The sequence below is a fragment of the Lutra lutra genome, chromosome 1 (assembly GCF_902655055.1).
Source record: "Lutra lutra chromosome 1, mLutLut1.2, whole genome shotgun sequence".
Classification (NCBI taxonomy): domain Eukaryota; kingdom Metazoa; phylum Chordata; class Mammalia; order Carnivora; family Mustelidae; genus Lutra; species Lutra lutra.
This window is the reverse complement of record NC_062278.1, coordinates 202,826,430-202,854,209: the sequence shown is the minus strand read 5'-3', so window position 1 is coordinate 202,854,209 and position 27,780 is coordinate 202,826,430. Positions and strand designations below refer to the sequence as shown.

Genomic DNA, 27,780 nt, shown 5'->3' with positions numbered 1-27,780 from the left:
GACATTAGTGGAAAACTGGTGAAACCCAAATAAAGTTTAAAGTTAAGTTAACAGCATGGGGTGCCTAGGTGGTGTATTTGGTGGAGCATCCAGCTCTTGACTTCAGCTCAGGTCGTGATCTTGGGTCATAGGATCAAGCCCCACATCGGGCTCCGTGCTCAGAGTGGAGTCTGCTTGAGAGTCTCTCTCCCTCTCCCTCTGCGCCCTGCCTCATGTTTTCTCTCTCTAAAATAAATAAGCACATCTTTAAAGTTTAGTTAAAAACAAACAAAAATTATCCCACCAAAACCCCAGACTTCCTGAGTCCTTCCTGCCTGAGATCCAAGTGGCATTGATCAGTGCATCTCAGTTATAGCATTTATATTCTAGCTTTAAATTGCTCTTACCTTTGGGAAAGACTTTTTAGTTGTGTACTTCTTATATCTGGGAGCTCTGGTGGATTTGGAGACAAGCTTATGATCTATGTGACTGTCAAAGCCTGCCCATCCCATAAACAGAAAGCTGCTCAGCAGACTGAGGAAGACAGGTATGCACATGGACCTTCCTACGCCGGCCCTAGTCCTTGTCAGTGTTTCATGCCACAAACGACATTCCTCTGCCAGAAATTTCCTCCTCTTCTGCCCTCCCTCAAGGCAGTACCTTTAGACATTCTCACCTTTCAAGGCTTCACTCATATTTTACTTCTCATTGAATTCCTTGTGTGATCACACCACAAAGTATTGTCTTTCATATTCCCCTGACCCTAAGGCAATTATTCTGGATTGAGCTAATTATCTCTGGCTTCGAAAAATGATGTCTTATATTTTTAACTTCTTTAGATCAGTTAACCTGCCCTTCCTGTGGTGTTTAGCACACCTTGCTTTATTATGTCTAGAAACAAACTCCTTGCAAGGAGGAAGTCATATAAACATCCCTTGAAGCATCTTGGACAGTGTTTGCCATGTTGTAAGCCCTCATTGACTGGCCAGTGAATTGGAGTGGACACTTTAGGACATCAAAAGGAGGAATATTCCCTTTGTTAGCAGATGAGACACAAGTGAGTGTGAGCTGTACTTGGAACCTCTTGTCCCTTTCAGAGCATTCTGAGGCCATGAAGCTTCCTCACTCTGATCAGAGTGCTAAATTTAGCAAGAGCGATGGCTATTACTTGTTGTGAGCCTGCCCTGGAGCAGGCTTGGTTCTAGACATGCACACATGCACATGCACATACATGAAGACATGATTTGTCCTCATAACAGCTCTGAAATATAGGCATCACTGTTCTCATTTTATAAATCAGTCCACTGAGATTCAAAGAGCCGTAAGTCACTTGCTTTAGCTTACCAGCTAATAAGTTGTTGAATTGAGATTTGAACCCAGGTGTGCCTGCATCAAAACCCACTTTTCTCCCCATAACGGTTAGTCCCTGTACCTCTGTCTCCTTGTCTTTTCAGACCCATCCCTGGAAGACATGTGTGGCACTGAATGTGCCCAGCTGGAGGAAGATGGGCAGCGGCCACCGCGGTGCACTTCAACTACCTCATCTCAGTCTGAGCCTTCAGAGCAGCTTAGGCGCCCCCAAGGCAAGAGCCTAGCCTCCGAGGACCCCAAAAAGAAGAGAGCTCAGAAGCCCTCCCATATGAGGAGAAACATTCGGTGAGTTGTGCTCAGGGTGAGAGGAGAAGGGAAGGAGGAGAGGTATTACCTTCATTTGAAGGCTGTCAGTAGCAGCACCGGTTTGATCAGGAGAGTCCCTTTTCCAAAGAAGAAAAGTATAAGCTGTGTGCCCCAGTTAATAGTGGAGATGCATTTCAGGACCACCCCAGGCTGTCAGACATTGTGGGGCAAATGTGGGCGCTCAGGCTATGCTGGGGAGTTTCCTACTCTCTGGAGACCCTGGGGGCAGCCCAAGTATGAGAGAGTGCTCTTGTTGGACTCTTTTTTTTCCCTTACGTTCCCTTCTGATCTCTGAAGAGATCAAAGAAGTTGAATTCTTATTTTCTTAGAGCTCAACTTCGGTTGGCAGGAAATTCTCTGGTCCAAAGCAGGGCTTTTTCCTTGAGCTAAGTGAATGGAAGATGTGAGCTTCCTTAACTGTCTAAATACCCCTTCTGTCACAGCCCTTCCTTTTTTTCCCATTGAAAGGAGATCAATGAGATTTTTTTCTCCTCTTACCCTCATCTTTTTTGTTTTTGAACGTAATGATAGCTTAAAAATTTTACTCAGACTCTGGGAAATAAAGATGCAGAATCATCTATAATCCTACTTTCCCAGATAACAACTCTATTTTTTAATATTATTTTTAATATTATTTTTCAGCTTGATAAATCACAAATTACTCTGTTTTACTCTTGATCTGTCGTGTGCAAAGAGGAGTTTTCAGGGACTTGTCTTAGAAAGTTAAATAATATGAAAAAATGTTAGCCCAGAATCACCTGAGCCTGGAAGTCCCTCCCACTTTTTTTTTTTTTTTTTTTTAACCTTGCCTTTTGCATGGATGTGTGGGACTGATGGGACTTCTCTTCCTCATGCCTCAGATCTGTGAGGTCAGCAGTGAACTCTTTAGCTTGACATTACGTTGCCCAAATCTCAAACCAATCCAAGTGTTCACTCTTGTAATGTTTAGAAAGCTGCTCCGAGAGGATCAGTTGGAGCCAGTTACCAAAGCAGCACAACAGGAGGAGTTGGAAAGAAGGAAACGCTTGGAGCAGCAGAGGAAGGATTACGCAGCCCCCATTCCTACAGTTCCTCTGGAGTTCCTTCCTGGTAAGCAGTGGAAGTGGCGGGAAGTGGAGGGAGAAGAGGCCTTGGGCACACACAGAAGTGTGGATCTGAAATAAGATTGTGGCCTCTCTGGAATATTTTTGAGTCATTCAGTTTCTTAGGAACACATGATTAGAAACATCTAAAAGGTTAAGATGGGTAAAAATGTACCCCTCAGGGGTCCTGGCTGGCTTAATGGGTAGAGCATGGGACTCTTGATCTCAAGGTTGTGAATTCAGGCCCCATTTTGAGCATAGACTATACTTTAAAAAAAAAAAAAAATGTGCATGTGTGTGTGTTTTTTTTTTTTTTTTTTTTTTTTTTTTTTAAGATTTTATTTATTTATTTGAGAGACGGAGATCACAAGTAGGCAAAGAGGCAGGCAGAGAGAGAGGAGGAAGCAGGCTCCTTGCTAAGCAGAGAGCCTGATGCGGGGCTCGATCCCAGGACCCTGAGATCATGACCTGAGCCGAAGGCAGAGGCTTAACCCACCAAGCCACCCAGGCGCCCCTGCATGTGTGTGTTTTTAATATACTCCTCAGATTGATATTATTTAAATTTTTTCTCCCATAACTTTGAATCTTAACATGCCAAGGGATTAGGATCTTTTTTAGTGGTCAGGTGGGTGCTAGGAGATAAGAACCAATAAAGATAAGGGAAGTTTGAAAGGGGACTGAGGTATTTAAGACACCCCTCTCCTTCGCTCCTCATGGGGTAGTTCCCTTGAGGGCAACAAAGGAAGAAGGCCAATAAGTCATTTGGAAGCTAGGTCTGAGCTAAGTGTGGTTTTGACATTCCCTTCCATCTTTTCTTCCCTAGAGGAAATTGTCTTAAGAGCAAGCGATGGTCCCCAACTGCCTCCTCGGGTCCTTGCCCAGGAAGTCATTTGTTTGGACAGCAGCAGTGGCAGTGAGGATGAAAAAAGCAGTCGAGATGGTAAGGTTGAGCCAGAGGTGCCTCCACTTCCTCCCAACTCAGTGCCCCTGAGTAATTGGCTGTACCTCTGACTAGAAATCAGTCCTTCCCCATTGGGTTTGGGGGTCTGACTGTGACAAATGTCCCTGAGTCTCCTTGTAAATGCAGGGTTTTCCCTTGTCTTAACTCGAAGCTGGAAGAGGGAAATAATAAAACTCAAAACTTTACAAGTGATGACAGGTTGTAACTTTTTTGCCATGCCGTAATGCTTTAGTGATGAGCAGTAAATTATCTCCGCTCCCTGGGTTTTTGTTCTGTTTTGTTGGCTGTCTCAGAAGTTATTGAACTGAGCTCTGGAGAGGAGGACACTCTGCACATTGTGGACAGCAGTGAGTCTGTCAGTGAGGAGGATGAGGAAGAGGAGAAGGGTGGCACCCATGTGAATGACATCTTAAACCAGCGTGATGCTCTGGGGCGGGTCCTCGTCAACCTGAACCACCCTCCAGAGGAGGAGAATGTCTTCCTGGCCCCGCAGTTGGCACGGGCAGTGAAACCTCATCAGGTACCACAAATCTTGACGCTCCTCTTTGTTTCCTTTCAGCTTCCTTGCTGAGAGCATCACCTGCTGGTAGTTTTTAGCATCACAGCCTGTGAAGTACTTGCACGGTACCTAGAGCCTCTATTGGAAAGGCCTGATCCTTCCTCCTAGCATTTGATGTTTCAAATTTCTCTTTTTCTTTTTTCTTCCTTTCTTTTTAAAAAAGATTTTACTTGCTTATTTGACAGAGAGAAAGGGAACATAAGCAGGGGGAGTGGGAGAGGGAAAAGCAGGCTTCCCACTGAGCAGAGAGCCCTATGTGGAGTTCGATCCCAGGACCCTGGGATCATGACCTGAGCCAAAGGCAGACACTTAATGACTGAGTCACCCAGGCACCCCAGTGCTTCAGGATTTCTGATGAATGGGAAGGCCAAGCCTTACGTTTGCCCTGTTGTGTAGAAGGTGCTACATCTCTTGGCTTAATGATCTTGAGCTTCCTCTCTGAGAGTTGCAAGACTGATTGAGATGCTGTCTGGAGGGCAGTGCTTTAATTAGGAATTGATTTGATTCTGGAAGTAGTTCCAGAAGAGATTTAAGAATCAGAAGTCTGAGCAACTTTCTGATAGGAGGGAACAGAGTAGTTTGTGTTGACCCAGAGCCCTGAACCAAGACCAGTGAGTGGACGTTCCATGAAGACAGAGGTTGACTCAACACAAGAACTCTTAATAAGAACTGCTCCTCATGGAATGGGCTAGGTAAGCAACCAGGGACTGAGTGAGAGACCCTGTCAAGAATTTGGTACTACAGATTTTTGCCTTAGATGGTTCATTGTACAAGGTGAATGATTTTCTGTTTTCTCTAGGAAGACTGTCACCAGCCAATAGACTAGGCAGGGTACAGGGAAACTTCCGTAGCCATCCACAACTCTCTGGTGTGGTGTCTCCTCATTTATTTAATTCTTACTAATTCCAAGATGAATGAAACTAAAACTAAAGCCCTGGTCTTTTTTTTTTTTTTTTTTTTTTTGGAAGATTTTATTTATTTATTTGAGAGAATGAAAGAGAGAGAGAGCATGAGAGGGGAGAGGGTCAGAGGGAGAAGCAGACTCCCCGCTGAGCAGGGAGCCCGATGTGATACTCAGTCCCAGACTCCAAGATCATGACCTGAGTCAAAGGCAGTCGCTTAACCAACTGAGCCACCGAGGCATCCGTAAAGCTCTGGTCTTTGCCAGCTCCTTTAACTATTGCCTGTGTTTGTCCCTTGTCAGATTGGTGGGATCCGGTTCCTGTATGATAACCTGGTTGAATCTCTGGAGAGGTTTAAGACCAGTAGTGGCTTTGGCTGTATCCTGGCCCACAGCATGGGTCTGGGGAAAACTTTGCAAGTGATATCCTTCATCGATGTCCTCTTCCGCCACACGCCAGCCAAAACTGTCCTTGCCATTGTGCCGGTAAGAGTTGGGGAAGGCATTATGTAGTCAGCCCTCTGAGGAACTCTGGGTTAATGCCTTGCTGGGTACTGAAAAGCTCAATGAGCTCAGCTTTGAGCTTGTTTCTTAAAACTCTCTTCCCGGACTTGGCTTTTTACCAGGTCAATACTCTTCAGAATTGGCTGGCAGAGTTCAACATGTGGCTTCCAGCTCCTGAAGCCCTTCCAGCTGACAATAAGCCTGAAGAAGTCCAGCCTCGCTTCTTTAAAGTTCACATCTTGAATGATGAGCACAAGTAGGTGGCCTACCTTCTGTTCTTTGGTTTTAAATTGTGGGTTTTTTTTTTTTTTCCTTTTAAATTGTTGTGGGTTTGGTTTTTTGTTTTTTTGTTTTTTTTCAATTTTTTAAGAGATTTTATGGATTTATTTGACACAGAGAGAGAGATCACAAGTAGGCAGAGAGGCAGGCAGAGAGAGGGGGAAGCAGGTTCCCTGCCGAGGAGAGAGCCCGATGTGGGGCTCGATCCCAGGACCCTGAGATCATGTCCTGAGCTGAAGGCAGAGGCTTAACCCACTGAGCCACTCAGGCGCCCCTGCCCTTGCCTTTTAGACTTCTTTCCGGGGTCTGGATATCAGTGCAGTATATTTGCTTATGAACCCTGTCTTCCCAGATTCTTTTTGGTTTCTCGATGTGCCCCAGCCCCTTGTTACTCATTTTTTTCTCTACCTGGCTTTTCAGTAAAGTCAGGTAGCCTGGGAAATTCCTTATGTTCTGCTTAAAGATGCCTTTATATCCTTAAAAATGCATACATCATCCTATTTTTCCCATGTGGACAGTAATAAAATTCAACATGATGAAATGAAACTGTCCACCTTTTACATTTCTCTTTCTTAGAAGCCTAATCAGCAGTCTCTTTTCAGCACTGATCTATAGTTGAATTTTAATGGTACAACTTCCAAGCTTTGAAAAATACACACTTTTGTTTTAGATCAAAATAAAATTATCTTTTCATTTCATAAATTCAACTTGATATCCCAGATTCTAAAGCTATTTCTTGGTTCAAGCCAACTATCCATATTATCTTCCCCCGGCCCCTGCTGGCATGGATAATTGAGAAGATAGACTTTGTTTTCTGCAGAGGCTGTCTCTTGTGATCTTTGTTCACACACATCTAAGTGAGGAGACTGAGTGGCCCCCTGGGTAGTTGATCACCTGCCCCCTGGGTAGTTGATCACCTGCTCTTGTTTCTTGGATTTCAGGACTGTTAGTCCACATGCAGTTAATGAATTATAGCCCGGGCTTAGTTGTTTAGGAGTGGAGGGACTGTGCTGAATGTTGGCTCTGCTGCTCTTTCTCCTTTATGGTTTGTCCTTGGCTCTTTACTCAACAGGGCCCGGGCAGGTAAAATGAAGAATATTGTCCTTGCTTTTACTACCTTGTATTTATTATGGGAATAACTTGAAATTCTCTCTCAAATGTAGAATTGTAGCCATGCATGTATATCCAAGGGAGTTGTCACTTTTGTTTTTCTTTTCTTTTCTTTTTTTTAACAAGACCAGGAAGGGGTGGGTGGGTGGGTGTGGAGGGAGAGGGAGAGAATGAATCTTAAGCAGGCTTCATGCCCAGCACGGAGCCCAACACGGGGTTTGCTCTCACAACCCTGAAACCATGACCTGAGCCAAAATCAAGAGTCAGATGCTTAACCGACTGAGCCACCCATGCATCCCAGGAATTGTCACTTTTGCTTGCCCTGTACCATTGCATTTCTGTTTTTCTGCTCTTTAACTGTCATCGGTGACCCAGTCTATCCTCAGTGACATGAACATCTCTGGGATGCTAGGAAAGTCCTTGGGCAACTGGCTGGCCATTGTGATGCTGCCACTGCATGTACATCAACATGGCTCTGATTGTGAGCAGTTCTTCCTGGGGAACAGTGGAAGCAGTAATTTTTTTCTCTGTTCACTCTTGCAGGACAATGGCAGCTCGTGCTAAAGTGATGGCTGATTGGGTGTCAGAGGGTGGGGTGCTGCTGATGGGGTACGAAATGTACAGACTCCTCACCCTGAAGAAATCCTTTGCCACAGGTAGATCGAAGAAAACCAAGAAACGTTCTCACCCGGTCATCATTGATCTGGATGAGGAAGACCGACAGCAGGAGTTTCGGAGAGGTGGGAACCTGTCCCCAGGGTGCGCTTAGTGCTTAGTGGGTAGCGTTTCAGGAAGAAGAAATAGTGTTTGTAATAGCACCAAGTCACATTTGAAAGATTATCGATGAATTGTATTGTCATGAGCCAGAATTCCTGGTCCCTGAGATAGGTGGGATGGCCTCCACTGGCTCTCAGAAGGTGCTGCTTTCCTTGCCTGCTGTGGAATTCTGGGTGGGCCATGCACAGGCTGGCTCAGGGAGACTCTCCTGCCCATTTGGCCCTGTTTCTCTGACAGCAGTTGAGAGAGTGCTGGTCCCCCTCACCTCATCCTAAAGGTGTTCTGAGATAGCATCAAGAAAATATTTATACAGTATTTAAATCACTAGCATACAGAGTAGTAGTAATATTATGAATTTATAAAAGAATTTCTCTCCATTTTTTTAATGAAAGCCATTCTCATAGTTGTAGTTCTATTATTTCTCTAAGGGGTTTTTGCCCATTTGGGACAAAAAGGGGTTTTTTTTAGGTTCAGAGGCTGTTGCATTTTTTTTTTTTTAAAGATTTTATTTATTTATTTGACAGAGAGAGATCACAGGTAGGCAGAGAGGCAGGCAGAGAGAGAGGAGGAAGCAGGCTCCCTGCTGAGCAGAGAGCCCGATGCGGGACTCGATCCCAGGACCCTGAGATCATGACCTGAGCCGAAGGCAGCGGCTCAACCCACTGAGCCACCCAGGCGCCCCGAGGCTGTTGCATTTTATAGGTCTCTTCATCTGTAGATTATGTTTGTTCTAGGTTTCCTTCTCTGGTAGAGCTGGTATGAATTTGCCATTTAGCAGTGACTGGCAGGTAACTCCAGGAAGATTCTTTCCTTTAGCTAACTCCCTACCAGCCAGCCTGCAGATTCTTTCAAGACGCTGACAAGGGTGAGAGCCAGCTGCAGTGTCTGGATGATTCCCATCAGCCTCACCTAGACCCGTTTGTAATCCTAGTCTGGTACTCTGTAAAGTCATGCTCTCTGCCACCCAGTTGGCATAAGCCCTAGGAAGGCAAGGTGTTTTACCTTTAGCCTAACAGAAAAAAAGACAAAAATAAGAAAAGGAAAGAGGGAAAAGAGGTATTTACTGCAAGAGTCATTAGTCCAGGTTAACAGGTCACACCAGATGTGCAGGAGCCTGGATGGTTGGCTCCCTTTCACTAATGGGGGCTGACTCTTGCTTTCCTGCTTCCTTCATTTCTTCTGTCTCCTCCAGGGTGCACCCTTACTTCTCATATTGTTGACTAAGAGCAGGCCCTCTCACCCTCTGACTCCGGATCCTCTTCCCTCCCTAGAGTTTGAGAAGGCCTTATGCCGCCCTGGCCCTGATGTGGTGATTTGTGACGAGGGACACCGCATCAAAAACTGCCAGGCCAGCACCTCGCAGGCCCTGAAGAACATTCGCTCTCGCCGTCGGGTGGTGCTGACTGGGTACCCCCTGCAGAACAACCTCATTGAGTACTGGTGCATGGTGGACTTTGTGCGCCCAGACTTCCTCGGCACCCGGCAGGAGTTCAGCAACATGTTTGAGCGCCCCATCCTGAACGGACAGTGTATTGACAGCACGCCTCAGGATGTCCGCCTGATGCGCTACCGGAGCCACGTCTTGCACAGCCTCCTGGAGGGGTTCGTGCAGAGGTGAGCTGTCCCTAGGGCTCTGTCTTCTGAATCCTCAGAGAGATCGTGTGTAATGGGAACACAGAGCTGTCCTAAAGGGGGACTATTACAGCAGGAGGGTCCCTTTCTAGTGCGTGATAGTAAAACTTTCCTTTTAGTGAATAGCTTTTCCTGAATAGCACACAAATGATGGATAGCTGCTGTTTCAGTCCTCTGAAAGTTTGGCCTAGAAGTGCTTCACTCAGAAGTTAATCTTTGAAGTTTCTAGAGATACCTGCCTCACTTGCTGAGAAGCAAAAGAGAGTTAGCCTTCTGCTGACTTGGCAGAAGCATAGAAGTGCTGCTTCTCAGCGGCATGGCCTCACCAGTTTCAGCATCTTGGTAGATATAGTTAGGGTAGTCTAAAGCAGTCTCCTTGTTTTTCCTTATTAAGATGGCATTTGTGCAGAAAGCTGAGAGAAATAGCCCTGACTCCGGGTAGGAACCTGAAGTTCCCTGTCTTTGCCACCCAGTCCTCTTTGCTCTAATTCTTATCCTTAAAATGAGTTTCCTCTGATGGTCATTAAACCAATCCTCATTATCGCAAGGCTGCTGTGAATGTGGAGATCCCCAAGAGGAGGTGGGGCAGAAGCACAGAGTTCTCTTGTTTCCCTGCACTGACCCATCCTGGCCACAGAGGCTTGACAGGTCTGATCCCTGCCTTTGTAGGAGAGGCCACACTGTGCTGAAGATTCATCTCCCTGCCAAGGAAGAAAATGTGATCCTGGTGCGGCTCTCGAAGATACAGAGAGATTTGTACACACAGTTCATGGACCGTTTCCGAGACTGTGGTAGCAGTGGCTGGCTGGGGCTGAACCCCCTTAAGGCTTTCTGTGTGTGCTGCAAGGTATGTTGAGACCTCAGAGAATGCTGACATACAGATGAAGGATGCACATGGTCCCAAGGGAGTTATTCCTGCTGGGAGTCCTTGATAAAGGAAGAATAAAGTGAGAGGGGCCACCCTTGGTTGTGTCTGCATGGGAGCCTGGGGGACCCCAAGAAGAGATTGGCGGTGTGTGCTGCTCAGTTCCTAGGGGGGCCACCCATAGCCTAGGATGTAAATGGTGCTCCTTGCAGTTGGGCAATTCATTTGTACAACTTGTTTTACTGAATTTGAGAAATCATTTCCTTTCTCACTAATTTTTTCCCCTTGGGAAAAAAGGGGTAATGGAAGAACTTGTAGGGCATTTTGACTGCTAACGTAATCAAGATTCAAGATACATAAAGCTTAGAAAAGTGTTTGGGGTACCTTCTGTTTGATTCTGTGTTTAATGAGATTGAGATCTCTTTCATCCTAGTAATGCTTGAGATGGTTTGGGGACAGAAGGGCCCAGGTATCTTTAGCACAAAACTCCATGAACAGGTGGATGAACCCTGACTTGTCTTTAGTATGTGCTCCCTGTTGCCTAATGAGGGACCTGTTTCTTTGACAGCTCTCAGCCGACCTGTTGGGTATTATTCCCGATTGAGCACTGCTTTAATAAGTCAGTTGAAGGTGTGTGTCAGGGGACAGATGGGATTTCAGAATGTTTTTTTTTTTTTTTTTGTAGCCACAGTCCTAGACCAGGGCCAGGAAGCTACAGCAGACATGGTCTTTGAGGATGCTACAGTGCCAACATGCCCTTCCTATTATCCCACCCCCACCCCCACCCCTCCGGCCCCCTGCACCCCAGGAATTCTCAACTCCTGCCAGGAATAGTCCCTGAAATGACTTCTGGTTGGTCATCTGTAAGTCAGATACCTTTGTCCATAGGGAGAGATTAGTCTTGTTTCATCTAGTAGTTGGCTGTAGCCGTGCAAAACAGGAACATTATTATTCTTATTTAAAAAAGAAAGCAAGGCTTTTGACCCAACCTTTCTGATTGTGTACCAAATATATGGGCATGTCCACTGATAGGAACTCTTGCACTCGTGTTAAATGGCAATCACAGTTGGTTAGTTAAAATGAATGTGTAGGCTTTTTTGGCTCTGAGGGGGTTGGAGATACTTTGATTTTTGGTGTGACAGTGTATGCTGTGGGAGGTGTGTATTTGAGCAAGTGCGCGTTTCCAGACTCCTGGAATACCCTTAGATTGTTCTCTGCCCTGTGCCACTTCTCCTTTAACTTGAACCTCAGATCTGGAATCACCCGGATGTGCTATATGAAGCCCTTCAGAAGGAGAGTCTGGCCAATGAGCAGGACCTAGATGTGGAAGAGCTTGGCTCAGCGGGAACTAGTGCTCGTTGCTCATCACAGGGAACAAAAGGCAAGGGGGAGGATAGCACCTTGGCCTCCTCAGTGGGAGAGGCAACGAACAGCAAGTTCCTACAGGGGGTTGGCTTCAACCCTTTCCAGGAGCGAGGCAACAACATTGTCACGTATGAATGGGTGAGTCAAGCAGATCGTCTGCTCATAAACCACTGCTAAGAAGGGATGGTATGAATCCTCTGTGAGGAAAGGGTGGGGGTTGCTCAATGTACTATTCTGCCAAGGTCTCTGAAGGGAATTATAAAGGTTGTCCACACACTTCTGCTTTGGGAGGAATGAATTTTATTTCTAGTGTTCTGGCATGGATGTGCTCTAAGCTGCCTCATTTCTCTCTCGCAGGCCAAGGACCTTTTGACTAATTACCAGACTGGGGTCTTAGAGAACTCTCCCAAGATGGTACTGCTTTTCCACCTGATTGAGGAAAGTGTGAAGCTTGGGGACAAGATTCTTGTGTTCAGGTAGGAAGAGAAATTCCTCTATGACATCATATATCTGTAGTAGAGTGACATAATCCCTACAGAGTGAGACCATCTGGGGTCACCACAGCTCCCCTTCACCTTTTTTGTCTTCATGCTTCTACAGCCCAGTGCTGCTTATGAGGACCTTATTTATTTATTTATTTATTTATTTATTTATTTATTTATTTATTAGAGAGAGAGAGAGAGAGAGAGACAGTGAGAGAGAGAGCATGAGCGAGGAGAAGGTCAGAGAGAGAAGCAGACTCCCGCAGAGCTAGGAGCCCGATGCGGGACTCCATCCTGGGACTCCAGGATCATGACCTGAGCCGAAGGCAGCCGTCCAACCAACTGAGCCACCCAGGCATCCCTTATGAGGACCTTCTTGAATTTCATCTCTTTCTTGGAGTTTATTTTGCCCAATTTGATTTCTCTGCAGAGAACAATTTAAAACCCTAGGCTGACATTGGAGGTCATAGTCTAAACCTTCAAATTATGGCCCAGGTCAGATCTGGTCTGTGGCCTGCCTGAGAGCTAGTTTTTATTTATTTATTTATTTTTAAGATTTTATTTATTTATTTTAGATAGATAGTGTGTGTAAGCAAGCTGGGTGGGAGTGGGGGCAGCCAGAGGGTGAGGGATAGGGACAGACAGCCTCCCCACTGAGCATGGAGCCCAACGTGGGGCTCAATCTCATGACCCTGAGATAATGACCTGAGCCAAAATCAAGAGTCAGACATTCAACCAACTGAGCACCCCTAGTTTTTACATTTTTAAAGGGTTTTTAAAAAGAAGAAGAAGAAGAATATTTGACAGACTCTGTGTGGTCTGCAAAGCCTAAAAATATTTACTCTTTGGTCCTTTATAGAAAACATTGATTTCTTGTCTAATCAGCTTTGGTCTTTCCCCAGCCTTTATTTATTTTTTTTTAATTAAAAATTTTTTGTGGAGGCACCTGGCTGGCTTAGTCAGTAGAGCATGTAGTTCTTACTTTCAGGGTCATGAGTTCAAGCCCCACATTTGGCATGTAGCTTACTTTAAAAAAAAATAATAAATTATTTATTTACATGTTTATGTATGTATATATGTATTTTTATGCTTTGTGTATAAGGTCAGATAAGTAAAATGATCTGTTCCAGAGTCACATTCTCAGTCTGGCCAGAACTTTGATGTCCATCAACGAGTGACTCCTTAGGGAAACAGACTTAAAGTTGATTGTTTGTTTGGTTGTTGTTCTGACTAGATTATACTCCGATGAGAGCTGAATGGCAGCAGCCTGGCTTGGCAGCCTCGCAGAGTGAGGGTTTCCATGGGTGACACACTTTGAGAGGATAGCAGTGATTCTACCTGGGGGGAGAGTCTAGTGTTTCACTGGTTTCAAGTTATCACTTCTGAGGAGACTGCCTCTCTAATATAATGTGAAAGCAGCCAAGTGATTTCTGTCTCCTTAGTAAGACCCGTAATATTGATTGTGGCTTATAATTAGATCTAATGTATATTCATGCTATGTTAGTTTTTAATGCTGATACTATTTGTTACTATGCACTGAGGTAAGCCCCAGAATTTTTCAACTGAGGAAGTAATAGGGTAGCAGATTTAGTGGGCTGATGACAATAAGTGTGTAGATGACTCTACTCCCATTCTGAGATAGGGAGAATACCCTTGGTGGTTCTTTGTGGGGTTGCCTCTCATGGGGTGCAGATTCTGGTTGCTCCCACTGTCTGAAGGCTGCAGATGATTTTGTGCCTGTTGGGGAACAAGATTCCATTGGGTCTGGAAGCCTTCTGAACCAAATGTTGTCCCTTCCAGCCAGAGCCTTTCCACCTTGGCTCTCATTGAAGAGTTCCTAGGGAAACGAGAAGTGCCCTGTCTACCTGGTGCTGATGGGCAAGGAGTACAGAAGTGGGTACGAAACGTCAGCTACTTCCGTGAGTTCATTGCTGCTTTGTTGCTGGAATCTTGGCAGGGTCTGCTTAAGGTTTCTCTCTAATTCTCTGCCTTTTTATCTTCTCTTCTGTCCTCCATCAAATGCATGGGCATAGCTGAAGTAGCCAAGGAGCAGGGAGATATTGAGAGCAAGCTGCTGTGTGTGAGGCACTGTACTAGGGGCTGAGAGCTTGGGCAAGATAGGGGGAGAGCTGAGAAGTAGAAGGCATAAACCTTGTCTTCATCTGACAATTCCAGGACAAATATAAAGTAGCACTGTTTGAGAGCTAAAAGGGTCTAAGGAGAAGGGAATCATTGTGGGGAGGATGGTTGGAGAAGGCTTCCTGGAGGAGGTGGAACTTGCAGTAGACTTGCAAAGATGGGGAGAATCTGAGTTAGTTTGGCCCAAAGGTCATTCTAGGAAGAAGGAGCAGAGTGAGTATAAATTAGCTCAGATCACACATTCTCTATAGTGGAGATGGTATCCCTAAAGAAAATTAGTTCTGAGGGAACAAAGATTTTTTTTTTTTTAACTTTCCAAAGTATAGAGCACAAATAGGCATGCAGTTATAGAGTATATCTGTGGTATTTAAAATTTCATGAGGGACATGTTCATTGGGGAAAAAAATGTATAAGAAGGCTCTTTAAGGGGACAATAATGAAAAACAAAAATTGAGAAATACTAACCTCAGGTACTTACTGTCTAGATATTGACATTTGGGCCAGATAATTCTTTTTTGTCAGAGGGCTGTCCTGTGCACTTACTGTAGGATGTTTAGCAGTGTCCCTGGTCTCCATTCATTAGGCGGCAGTAGCTTCTAGTGATAACACCTAGTGATACCAACCAAAGACCTCTCCTCACATTGCCAGATCTCCCCCTATGGGGTGGGAGGGCAAGGAAATCACCCTTGTTGGGAAGCACTGGCCTAATGTTAGTATTTAGAGATCAGAGGGGCAGGGGTTGGTAGGAAGACCCCCCCCCAGCACAGGGTCTAGCCCACAACCTTGTGATGACTGTCGGCTTGCCTAGTGAGTTGATATGCTGAGCTGTGCTTGGAAATTTTGGGAACTCAGGTTGGGAAGGTAGGTTGGGTGCCAGTTGAAGAGCTTCTAGTACCAAGCAATTAAACTAAGACTTCCTAAACAGTAGCAGTCCAGTTCTCCATGTTCCATCTCCTTAGCTTCGCCCATTTCTCTCTTTTCCCTGACAAATGTAGTCTCCTCCCCTCTTATTCATGCTGCTTCTTAGCTGAAGGTTACTTTTTTTTCTTCTTTTGAGCTTCCCTCTTTTCAACCATATACCCCATCCCACTGCTCCAGATCTATTCCTTTTACTGTCTCCTTAGAGCAAGCTCTTAATCATAGGAGCTTGTAACAATGCAAATTCCTGATGGAGGGATATCATCCATATCAAAACACAACTCTTGGTCCTTCTGCACTCATCAGGATTTACAGGACTGAGGCAGAGAGGTCACCCTGAGCCAGTGTTTACCAAGCTTCCCTATTTAGGGTGATTCTTACGCACCCTGAAGTCTATGAACCTTGGCCTTAGAATTGACCTAAGATACTAAAGGGAACAACATAGTTTATAATCCTTGTTGCACATGGGCATATTTTTAAATTGGAAGAGTCTGGGTCTCACTCTAGACCCATAGAATGTCCGAGGGAGTGGAATCTGAGTATTGAGTCTATTTCTTTCTTTTGTTTTTAAAACACGTTTGCCCATTGATTTTGCTGTGTACCCCTGCCCTCATCTGTCCATTTTTTTGTGGTTTTCCTTCTCTCCTAGGGCTAGATGGTAGCACCCCTGCCTTTGAGAGGGAGCGGCTCATTAATCAGTTCAATGATCCCAGCAACCTCACCACCTGGCTGTTCCTTCTGTCCACAAGGTGAGTGGATCCTAAGAGGGGAGATCAGAGGATTGTGTTCAGGGTAGTTGGCCACATAGGCAGATACCCAAAGGCTCATCCAAGTTCTGTCAGAAGAGATCTGCTCAGGTATGTGACTTGTTTTTGAAGTCAGAGAGGAGACCCAAAAGGAAGTTGTGTTAGGAGGGTAATTATGATAGTGTCATGAAGTTCTCTGAGATCTTCACTAACAATGGTCATAATTAGCTTTTCTTTCAGGAGTGTTCTGAGTCTTGGATGATGTGATTAATGTGAAAGTGCTTTAAAAAGTGGAAAGTGTGGGAAAAAAAAGAGGGGGGGGAGTGGGAGTGTAATGTAACTGTAAAAGACTGATGGCGTTCTTTTTTTCATGCCAAGCAGCTTGAAGGTTGTGCTGTATTCTGCCATAACAATGCCCTTGGTGGGTATGAACTGTCACTTTCCAAGGCTGGTAGACTAAACATACCAGAAACATCTGCTTGTAGGCGTCTCCCTTCAGGTGACATTATTCTGGGGCCAGGATGAAGAAGCCTCAACCATTACAGAGGAGTGGAGAGTGGGTTTTCTTTCTGAACTGGTAGACACTTCTTTGTTGGATTTTTCAGGGTGTATTGTTCAGTGCTTAAAGAATGTACTGTTCATCAGCAGGACAGTAGAATCCTCCATTATGTTGTGCTTAGGACAAAGGAGATAATATTGGGGCAGGAGTCACAGAGTGAAACCAATTTAAAAACTGTCTTTAAAACTAAAATTCTGTGATTGTTGGCTTGTGTTTTAAAGGGCCGGGTGCTTGGGTGTGAATCTGATTGGTGCCAACCGAGTGGTGGTATTTGATGCTTCCTGGAACCCTTGCCATGATGCCCAGGCAGTATGTCGGGTATACCGTTACGGCCAGAAAAAGCCCTGTCACATTTATCGCCTTGTGGCTGATTTCACCCTTGAAAAGAAGATCTATGACCGTCAGATTTCCAAGCAGGGCATGTCAGGTGGGGCATCTTTTAGGCTCAATACTATCCTTATTTTTAAAATTATTTTAAAAAATATTCATTTATTTATCAGAGAGGGAGAGAGCATAAGCAGGGAGAGTGGCAGGCAGAGGGAGAAGCAGTCTCCCCACTGAGCAAGGAACCTAATGTGGAACTTGATCCCAGGACTCTGGGATCATGACCTGAGTTGAAGACAGACACTTAACCAACTGAGCCGCCCAGGAGTTCTGATACTATCCTATTGTATCAGTGGTGGGAGGAGAGGGGCAGGTTGTGGGAACACAGGTAGTTTTTGAATCACAGAAAGTCAGTGGTTCCTCCCATCCCATTGCAATTTAAATAATTGCTTTAAGAGGGGACTGACCTCAATTTGTTGAGAGCAGGTGTAATGAAGAGAGCTGAGCTAGGCGTGTAGGTTTCTTACTGATATTTCCATTTGACCAGGGCCTAAGACCTGGGCTTTGACTTTTCAAATATCGGATGGCCTGAGGTGGTTTAGATACTAGTGACATTATGCCAGCCACAACCCCTCTTCTCTCCCAGTATTTGTAGCTGTGCTTTTGTGGTCTTCTCCACCATGTAGTAACTTTCTCCATGTCTTCTCCCTTCCAGATCGAGTGGTAGATGATCTTAATCCAATGCTGAACTTTACCCGGAAGGAGGTGGAGAACCTACTGCACTTTGTTGAGAAGGAGCCAGCTCCCCAAGCATCCTTGAACATAAAGGGGATCAAGGAACCAGTCCTGCAACTTGCCTGTCTGAAGTACCCTCACCTCATCACCAAGGTAAGAACCTGGAGGGAGTCTTATCTGGCAGACCTGTTTCCTTCATCTGAGGGTTTGTTTTTTTTTTCATGCAGAGGACTTGAACTCAGCTGATTCTTCTCCTTACCCCATGTAGTCCCCCAGCCACCTATTTCCACCCCAGTCTTGTCCTTGGAGTGCTCAGCTCAGCCGTGTGGAGTAATTTGGCCAGTGTGAGTTTTTCCTAGCAGAAAGAAGGGGTGAAATTCTAGAAATGTATTCTGTTAATTCTCTGAACTCTCCCATCCTTTTGATATAGAAAGCAGACTTGGGTTTTGTAAAGGTGTGGCTGGGTTAGAGTTGTGAATTACACTCTTGACAAAGAGACAGTAAACCTGCCTGTGTGTCTGTGAGCAGGCTGTTGGCAAGTACTAGAGATAGCCCTTTGTCGTTGTCAGAGGAAGCTTCATTGTATATCAGTCATGTTGGCACAAAGACTGGTAATTAAATCAACATCCTCCTGTGTCCCCAGGAGCCTTTTGAGCATGAGTCATTGCTCCTTAACCGAAAGGATCACAAGCTGACCAAGGCTGAGAAAAAAGCAGCAAAGAAAAGCTATGAGGAAGACAAGCGCACATCCGTCCCTTACACCCGCCCGTCATACGCTCAGTATTACCCCGCCAGTGACCAGAGCCTGACCAGCATCCCTGCTTTCAGTCAGAGAAACTGGTGAGTCCCTGAAAGGGGAGGAAGGTCTGCTACTGGGCCAGACCCAAACCTTTTGGCTGGTTCTGTTTTTAAACAAAGGGAGAGCCTGCAACTCACTCGTTGGCTGTTGTGAACTGACAGGTTTTGCTCTTGGATGAGGTGCCAAAGCAGTTCAGCAGCCCTGGTGTTTTAAGTAGTGGCTTTGGCTAGAAGAGTGAGCCACTGGCCTTGTGACTCAGAAGAGTCTTTCTGGGACTCCTGGAGAAGGTGCAGATTCCTAAGACATAGAGGCCCAACCCTCCCACACAGCTGCCTTCATATCCATATTGCTTTGGTCATAGATCTTGCTTAAGCAATGAAGTTCAGGGGTGAAGGGCAGGTCTTTTGTGAGTCTTGGATTGCAGTCAAGAAATTCTCCTGCTCTTAATGGGATTTCATGTTATGGTTGTGCCTCAATCCTGAGGAAATAATCTTTTTCTTGAGTACAACTTTTAGAACTGTTCAGAGTATGAACACATTTGGAAGTCAGTTGCTGAGTGAAGAGAAAGGCTCTTTGTAAGAAATTAAAAAACCACCATCTATGTTTAATTTTTTTTTTCTTCATTTCAAGACAAAGTACCTCGTAAGCCTTACCAGATTAGCCACTTGATTGAGTGGTTTGTTTAAAAACTTTTTTATTATCATGAATTAAAGATGATTATTTTATTTGAGGGGAATAGATTTAAAACTGTTTTCTTTCTCTTTCTTTCTTTCTTTCTTTCTTTCTTTCTTTCTTTCTTTCTTTCAAGATTATTTATTTATTAGAGAGTGAGCAGAGTATGTTAAGAACATGAATGGGGGCGAGGGGCAGAGAGAGAGGAAGAATCAGGCTCCTGGCTAAGCAGGGAGCCCGATGGTGGGGCTCGATCCCAGGATCCTAGGATCATGACCTGAGCCAAAGGCAGACACTCAACAGACTGAGCCACCTAGGTGCCCTAAAACTTTTTTTCTCATGAAGATTCCATGTTAAAAAAAAACTTGACAAATGAGATTCTAAAGGAACTGAAACCATGTAAATTTTATGGAAGACTCTAATATTTGATGATTAAATTTGCTGCTTTTTATGTACAAGGTGCTCTCAAGAAAACGTTACTCTCTTTGAAAACCTTCCGACTTTATTTCTGTGTCATTTTCTAGGATACTGTTGCCTGGGAATGTTCTCCTTTCTTGTCCTCCACCCCTTTTATTCTCTTTTCTGGCTTTTCCCATGTAACAATAGGAATGGATGAAGCATGAACCCAGTGGAAGAAAAGCCACATTGCGGGAAGATGTGACAAATGGGCTGGTCTCTTGAGGCTATGTCAGCTCCTTTCCTGGCCCAGCTCTGGCCCTGTGGGAGGCACTAGCCTCTCACAGCGCTTGATGAGCCATACTATGATCCTGCTGATTCCTCATCCTGTCTGGGTGTATGTGAGGAGGGTTTCCTTCCCAATTTTCCTTGCTTCAGCTCCTCCAGAGTAGGGGGCTTGGGTTAGGTTCCTGTTATCCTGACTTTTACCCTGATTTGACTTTGGATCCTGGAAAGAGTCCCACTGACCTCTGACCAGAGCCCCTAGCTCCTGCAAAGCCACCCTGGGCACATTGAGGAAATGGGACCCAGATGTGGTAAACTTGCTGTGCTGTGTGGCCTGTCTGGGAATGTGGGATTTCAGACAGGGGGCCAGAGGGCTGCCCAGAGGTGCCTGTAGCAACTTCAGAGCAACATTCTTGAGTTAGGTAAGGAAGAATATACCAGTTCAAGGAGGTTCTCCCTCAAAACTAAAGACCAAAGGCACAAAACTTCAGAAAGCTTGTAGACAGGGTCTTAATTTCAAAAATCTTAAATCAGGAGTAGCTTTCTGAAGGTACCAACTTCCAGTTGAAAAGAAGGTGGAGAGTGAGGGGTGCGTCACTGACCATGGGGTAGCATTTTGGCATGCCGGCATAAGACATGCACAGCCAGTGCTCAGGCTGGCCATAGCCATGTACCATTCAGATGCCTGGGTCTGTGAACAGCTTTTTGGTGGCCACTGCTTTTGTGGTAGTCATGACTTAGAGGGGCACTTTGGACACAGGCCCCAGGAGGAGCCCAGTGAAAGGAGAGAGAGAGAACTGTCTGCATTACTTATTGAAACTTGAGGTTCCAGAGAGTAAAGATGGTTGAAATTGGGCAGATGCTCCCTCAAGATCACCTGAATGTGTGGCATCATGTGGCCCTTTCCCTTGGGAAAGTGGGACAATTCCATCCATTTGTCTTAATTTGGCATACACTGTGCTTTGAAGAACTTTTCCTCCCTTATTGCATCTTTACCTCTTCCTAACTTCCCTCCAAGGACTAATTCCTAATGTATATAAACAGTCTAAATTCTAAAGGAGCAAATGTCACCTCACATCTCTAAAAAGGTATTATTCCACCAACATCTTTTTCTTGTTAGATTCTGAGAGGCTTTATCCCTTGCTGCCATTTGGTCTTGGTCCTGCCCCTAGTCTCCTTTTGAATTGGCCATACTCTGCAGATTCTTTGATCCTTCTCAGTAGCGAGTGAGGCTACAGAATGGGGGTATCTGGAGAAGCTCTGCAGCCTTTGCAGAAAGGTAAGTAAGGGCCATTCTGCCAAATTCTCTTAGGTGTGTGTGTTCTTCTTTCACAGGCAGCCAACACTGAAGAGTGATGAGAAGCCTGTGGCCAGTGTTCGCCCTGTGCAGTCCACCCCCATCCCCATGATGCCCCGGCATGTCCCACTGGGAGGCAGTGTAAGCTCTGCCTCCAGCACAAATCCAGCTATGAACTTCCCGATCAACTACCTGCAGCGTGCGGGGGTCCTTGTGCAGAAGGTGGTCACCACAACAGGTTGGGTTCTCTTCCAGGGTTGTCTGTCCCTTTACTTTTTTCTTTCAGGAAGTGTTTATTAAACACCTTTTGTATTCTAGGCCTTACTACATTAGCACTGTGGGTAAAAACAGAGAAGATAGTCCTTGATCTTGAGGAATTTGCATTCTAATGGAATATCTTAAGAATTATAACACAGTACTGGGTTTTCTTAAATGTGATGTGTGGGATAGACTCTGAGCATGGCAGAGATTGTGGAACTGTCACTGGGACATAGGGTTGGTCTGAGAGAGGTGTGCATGTGTTGAGTCCTGCCTGACTATAGGGTCATCTGTGTATAAAGGATGACAGTTAACCTCCCTACTTAACTAGGAGACCTGAATGTCACTTGCTCCCTTGTTTATGAGTTTGATAGGAGTTGAGTATGGTGGGCCTGTGGTAGGAGGTTGGCAGCCTGTCTGTCTCTGCGATTGGTTCTGTGATTCAGGGTAATTGGGAAGGAAAGCATTTTGTGGAGCTGTTTCATCGTATTATCTAGAAATATTCATGGTACATTAATTTTAATAAAAATATCTTGGTTTTTGAGTATGAAAATAATGTGTGTCCATTGTAAAATCATTGTGAAATGGGCAAAAGCAAAAAAAGAGCCTCTTGAGAGACTACTTCTCTGCTGATTTTTGAACATACTTTTTACTCTTTAGTTAGGTGTGAAGCAATGCCAGCAATGAAGAGGATGAGGCTACTTTGGGAGCCTAAAGTGATGTGTAGCAAATGGATGCAGATAGCTTAGGGAGGAGGAAAATAAGCAAATGTAGAAATAACCATGTGAACTAGAACTTTCTCCACACTAAAACTCTGTGAGTTTTTAATTAAATCAGAGGAAATTGATCAGAAAGATAATTGGATTTCTAAAGAGTTTCTTGTTTTCCTAGTATTCTTTGCCATACAACTGTGAGAGGAGGCCTTGCTTGCCTCGTCCTCCTTGGTTCAGACCTCCGCTCCCCTGAGAGGCTTTAGGGAAGCCACTGAGGAACAGGGGTGGATGTGGACTTTGCATCTTTTTTCCCTCTCAGTCAGATAATCTAAATCTGAGGTCTTTGTCTTCACTAGATATTGTTATTCCTGGACTCAACAGTTCCACAGATGTACAGGCAAGAATTAATGCTGGTGAGAGCATCCATATCATCCGTGGGACAAAAGGTGAGAGCCTGACCAAGATGCCCATCCTCTACCTTTGGTTCAGTGTGGGGCTGGGAAGCAGAAGATAAACATATGGCTTGAGCTGGAGGAAGGATAGGAGTTATCCTATAAAAGTGTCACATGTGGGAGAAGCATGAGAAAAAGACATTTCTGAGTGCTTAGCAGAGTCGGGGCGGGTCCAAAAGAGATTTGTCAGTGACTTAAAAGGAGAGAGTTGGGGTCCCTATGTTCCCATATTTTACCATTGTTTTTATGGAGAATCTTGAGGTGGGTTTGGATAGATGCTATGTTTTATGTCAGTCTCAGCCTGTTGACAGTAATGCTATCAGCTAGAAGTCCCTCACCACTCACCTAGCAATTGTGGCAAGCCCCCACAGACATTTGCCAGAGCCAGTGTCATGGCTGGACTGGCACTTGTGGTTCTTACTATGATTGCAAGATGTTACCCCAACAGCAGCCATCAGTGAACTTTGAAAAAACAGGGTTAATATTACTCATCACAGATCCTATAGGGTACACAGCACCCCAGGGCCACACAGTGAGGTCATGGGTAAAGAGAGATTGTGGGAGAGAAGACCTGGGTCTATGTTAGAATCCAGGAGTTGGGATGGTTAGAGGTATGTGGGTTTACTCTTTATTGGTGAATTTAAAACATAAGAGTGGGAATTAGGGCATGGGAAGGGAAAAACAGGGTCACTCTAGGTTCAGTTTTCTGGATTATTCTGGCATTTCTAAAAGGGGAACTTCCTGGATGGGGACAGCCTGGTTCCTTATCTAGTTGTTCAGCTAGTAGCTGTGTCAGACAGGTGCAGTTTGTTTATTCAAGATAGATTACTTTGACCATCAAAAGCTTAATTTCTAGCACTTGAACTACACACAGGGAGACCAGAAGTGGAGGGAGGGAGCTGTGGAATGGATTATAAACTAATGTGTATGTTAGTGTGTCATCTTACCCACTTGCTCAGAGTGGGGTGGAGTTTCCAACTAGGAAGTACATTGGGAAGATGAATTAGTACATGTGTGTTAGAAGACATATTTTGAGTGTGATAGTTTAAGATTTATTTATTTATTTTAGAGAGGGGTAGGGGAGGAGCAGAGGGATATGGGGAGAGTCCTAAGCAGACTGCCTGCTGACTGTGGAGCCCAGTGCAGGGCTCAATCCCATGACCCTGAGATCACGACCTGAGCCAAAACAGAGAGTTGGATGCTTAACCAACTGTACCAACCAAGTGGCCCTTGAGTGTAGTAATTTTAAAAGCCTGCTGCCTCTGGCCTCCTTACAGAGGGAGATGAGATTGCTGGAATGAGAATTCTGGACCATCTGGTCCAGATGTAATTGTCATCTGTAATTGTCAGGATGTAATCTGAGCCCATCATTCATATCATCCTTTACTGTATGAGGCTCCCTGAGGTTCTTTGTTTAGCAAGGAGCTTTCGCCCTAGCCTCTTTTGGGTCAAAGGTACCTTCAGGCTCAGGGAGAAGATGCCATGAAGCTATGACACACAGAGAAGATTATACCCAGCCCCCTTACTAGGCTCTTCCTATCCTAGAGCATGGGTCAGTAAACTATGGCCCATGGGCCAAATCCTGCCTGCTTCCTGTTTCTCTACCTGTGAGCTAAGCATGGGTTATACATTTTTAATTGGTTAAAAATAATAATATTTTGTAGAACCTGAAAATTATATGAAATTAACATTTCAATGTCCATAAATAAAGATCTTTGGAGTACAGCTGCCCCCCCCACCCCGTTTTCATTATAGTAACAGAGTTGAGTGGTTGTAACACTTTGGCCTATAAGGCAAAAATATTTACTAACTGGCCCTTAAAGAAAATGTTTGTTGACTTCTGACCTGGAGGCAGCCCTGACCTTCCAGGAGATTGATCAAAAGATGGAGAAGGTAGGTTAGTGTCCTGTGGGAATAGAAGGCTTTTCTTGAGTTATTCCTACCAAGGGAGAAGAGGGTGTTGAGGGAGTGAGGCTCTTTCCCCTCAGATCCAGAGGAGGACCCCTCAGATCAAGAGAGTACTTCGCCCAAAACCAAGGCAGTCAACTACTGTCTGTGCTAGCTACCCCTTTATTTCCTCCATTTCATTAACCTTTCCTGGTATTTTCTGGCATCATTTTCTTTCTGTTTCCTCCAGAGGCTGAGCTCCATGAGACAGGGCTCTTTTCTGTCTTGTGTTCTTCAGCATCTAGGACAATGCCTCATACATGGTAGTTGTGCCTTGTTTGTGGAATGAATGAATAATATTGGGTATACAGCTCAGCCACTCCACTTGTCATTTCAGGGTTCTTGAGAGAGGGTGTGAGACCTAATTTTATAGCAGTTTCCCAGCCCATGGTGCCTAGCTCTGGACTTTCCCAGAGTTGGTTGATTGCATGTTGGCTTCTAGCAGGCTTCCTCCTATTTCTTCTAGGGACGTACATCCGTACCAGTGACGGGCGGATCTTTGCTGTCCGGGCAACGGGCAAACCGAAGGTCCCGGAGGATGGTCGGATGGCTGCCTCAGGTACAGTGGTGGCTTCTTTCTGTTGGCCTGCACAGCACTTTTTTGTTTGGTTTGGTTTGGTTTGTAATTACTTTATTTTTGTTTGTAATTATTTTTATTTTTTTTAAGATTTTATTTATTTATTTGACAGACAGAGATCACAAGTAGGCAGAGAGTCAGACAGAGAGAGAGGGGGAAGCAGGCTCCCCGATGAGCAGAGAGCCTGATGTGGGGCTCGATCCCAGGACCCTGGGACCATGACCAGAGCTGAAGGCAGAGGCTTTAACCCACTGAGCCACCCATGTGCCCCTGTAATTACTTAGTTTTTGAATAATGTGTACATGGTTCACAATTCAAAAGGCATAAGAGGGGTAAAGTGAAAGGCATGTTCTCTCCCTGCCTCCAAAACCCCCAGTCATCTAGTGCTCCTTTCTGGCAGTGCTGCTGTCATTTGCTTTTTTCAGAGATACATCACACACATACAGGAATGTGTGTGCACAACTGTGTGTGTCTGAGTCTCTGTGTTAAATATATGTACATAAGTTTTTTCCATTCTTTTTTTTTTTTTTAAAGATTTATTTATTTACTTAAGAGAGAGGGAGCAGGTCAAAGAGTGTGTGTGTGGCACATTAACAACGTTAGGAGGTCCAACCAGGTTCCCTTCTACAGGAGTGGCTCTCGTCTATCCTCCTGTCATATGAGCACTACACTGCTCTTGTTTCCAACTTTTATTATAGCAATTTCCACACCTACAGACAAGTTGAAAGAACAGCACCTATGTACCCCACATCTAGATCCAATGACTATCACTGTTCTCATAAACTTGCTTCTGTCTCTCCCTTCCTCTTACTGGAACTATTTGGAAGTTGAAGATGTCATGTCATTTTACCTTTAAGTACTTCAGCACACATCTCCTAAGAGTTAAGGACATTCTCCTCCTAGCCAAAATACCATTATCACACTAAAACAAACGTTTACACAATTATCACACTAAAAATACTACCTAGTATCCAGGCCATATCCCAGCTTGTCCCAGTCATCTTCCAGGGCTGTGGATTTGGTTTTGTTTTTAAACTAGGGTGGACTGCTGTTTAAACTTAATTTTCCTTTTGTCTCCCATCCTGGTCACTGGTTGTCTCTGTCCCTTCTCAGAAGGAGTCCAGCTCGTTATAAGAATGACCTATTAGCATTTGATATTATCTCCTAGGATTCACTTTGGTTGAGTTTCACAGATTGGGGAACTGGGGTGCAGAGTTACACGTATTATTTCCTAGATCAAAGGATTTCTTTCTTTGTGACTGAGAAAAGTTGACTGGAGGATGTTGTTTGTCCCATCAGATTCTTTGAATTTGGGGGATCACAGGACAAGATTTTTTGTTTATTTTGATTTTGTTTTTTTTAATGGAATTTTTCCTATACCCTCCTTATCTCCCTGGCCATTCTGGTTCTCAGTTACCTACATTTTATTCCCCAGGTTCCCAGGGGCCTTCTCTCGAGTCCACAAGCAATGGCAGACACAGTGCCTCATCACCCAAAGCCCCCGACCCTGAGGGGCTGGCCAGGCCCGTCTCTCCAGACAGCCCGGAGATCATCAGTGAGCTCCAGCAGTATGCAGATGTGGCTGCCGCCAGGGAATCCCAGCAGAGCTCCCCAAGCTCCAGTGCTGCCCTGCCTGGCCCCCCGGCCCAACTTGTGGACAGCAGTGCTGTTCCTGGGACAGCTCTCGGGACTGAGCCTCGACATGGGGGTCATTGCCTCAATAGTTCCCTCTTAGTGACCGGCCAGCCCTGTGGTGACAGGAACCCGGTGTTGGACTTACGGGGCCATAAGCGGAAGTTGGCCACACCACCTGCTGCCCAGGAGTCAGCCCGCCGGCGGTCCAGGAAGGGCCACCTGCCAGCCCCCGTGCAGCCGTATGAACACGGGTATCCAGTTTCTGGCGGGTTTGCCATGCCACCCGTCTCCTTAAATCATAACCTCACCGCTCCCTTCACCTCCCAGGCTGGGGAGAACTCCTTGTTTATGGGCAGTACCCCCTCCTACTACCAGCTGTCCAACTTGCTGGCAGATGCCCGCCTGGTGTTTCCAGTGACTACTGACCCTCTGGTGCCAGCAGGCCCTGTCAGTTCCTCTTCCACGGCTACCTCAGTCACTGCCAGCAACCCCACCTTCATGCTCAACCCCTCTGTTCCAGGGATACTACCCAGCTACTCACTCCCATTCTCACAGCCACTCCTGTCCGAGCCGAGGATGTTCGCGCCTTTTCCTTCCCCTGTCTTACCCAGCAACCTTTCACGGGGCATGTCTGTCTACCCAGGCTACATGTCCCCACATGCAGGCTACCCAGCTGGCGGCCTCCTCCGGTCCCAGGTGCCTCCATTTGACTCTCACGAGGTTGCTGAGGTGGGGTTCAGCTCCAATGACGATGAGGATAAGGACGATGATGTGATAGAGGTCACTGGGAAATAGCTGGGGAGCCCCTCTCCACCTCACTTGGGGTCCCCGGCAGGTTGCCCACCAAGCTGAAAGGCAGCAATCTGGGCTTTCTGAGAATAGGGCACTTGGCAGGAGGGAAAAGGAAGAGGACAAAGAAAGGTGGTTGACCACAATGGCAGGGCTCTGTTGCTATTTAACATAAGAGGAGGGGGAAAAAAAAAAAAGCCAACAGAGCAGCAATAGTGGGAAATCAGGGACCCAAAACAGGAATGGAGGGGCAGGGCATCCTGCCTCTCTTCCTGCCTGCCTTGCTTATGCTGTGTGCTTGCTTGCTTGCCTGCCATCTGAGTGTAGAAGCTCACATCCCATTTCTGTCTTTGGGAACATTCTCTC

At 45.4% G+C, this 27,780-nt stretch overlaps 1 protein-coding gene across 6 annotated transcripts in view; it reads left to right on the top strand.

Annotated features, from left to right (window-relative positions):
• The window catches only part of RAD54L2 (RAD54 like 2), a 116,428-nt gene extending 88,833 nt beyond the window's left edge, over nt 1-27,595 (top strand). For 5 of the 6 annotated variants that reach the window (XM_047692897.1, XM_047692922.1, XM_047692913.1 and 2 more), the window contains 20 exons: nt 1,434-1,635; nt 2,606-2,745; nt 3,562-3,678; nt 3,993-4,219; nt 5,463-5,645; nt 5,786-5,919; nt 7,596-7,792; nt 9,101-9,443; nt 10,131-10,308; nt 11,578-11,829; nt 12,049-12,167; nt 13,974-14,092; nt 15,880-15,979; nt 16,757-16,962; nt 17,575-17,747; nt 18,238-18,434; nt 21,082-21,281; nt 22,371-22,460; nt 24,880-24,972; nt 26,426-27,595. In XM_047692897.1, the coding sequence (XP_047548853.1) occupies nt 1,434-1,635; nt 2,606-2,745; nt 3,562-3,678; nt 3,993-4,219; nt 5,463-5,645; nt 5,786-5,919; nt 7,596-7,792; nt 9,101-9,443; nt 10,131-10,308; nt 11,578-11,829; nt 12,049-12,167; nt 13,974-14,092; nt 15,880-15,979; nt 16,757-16,962; nt 17,575-17,747; nt 18,238-18,434; nt 21,082-21,281; nt 22,371-22,460; nt 24,880-24,972; nt 26,426-27,420 (4,265 nt within the window). In that variant the 3' untranslated portion in view covers nt 27,421-27,595. The remainder of the gene's footprint in view (nt 1-1,433; nt 1,636-2,605; nt 2,746-3,561; nt 3,679-3,992; nt 4,220-5,462; nt 5,646-5,785; nt 5,920-7,595; nt 7,793-9,100; nt 9,444-10,130; nt 10,309-11,577; nt 11,830-12,048; nt 12,168-13,973; nt 14,093-15,879; nt 15,980-16,756; nt 16,963-17,574; nt 17,748-18,237; nt 18,435-21,081; nt 21,282-22,370; nt 22,461-24,879; nt 24,973-26,425) is intronic. The other variant, XM_047692930.1, reaches the window with a different exon arrangement.
• Nucleotides 27,596-27,780: the final 185 nt, after the last annotated feature.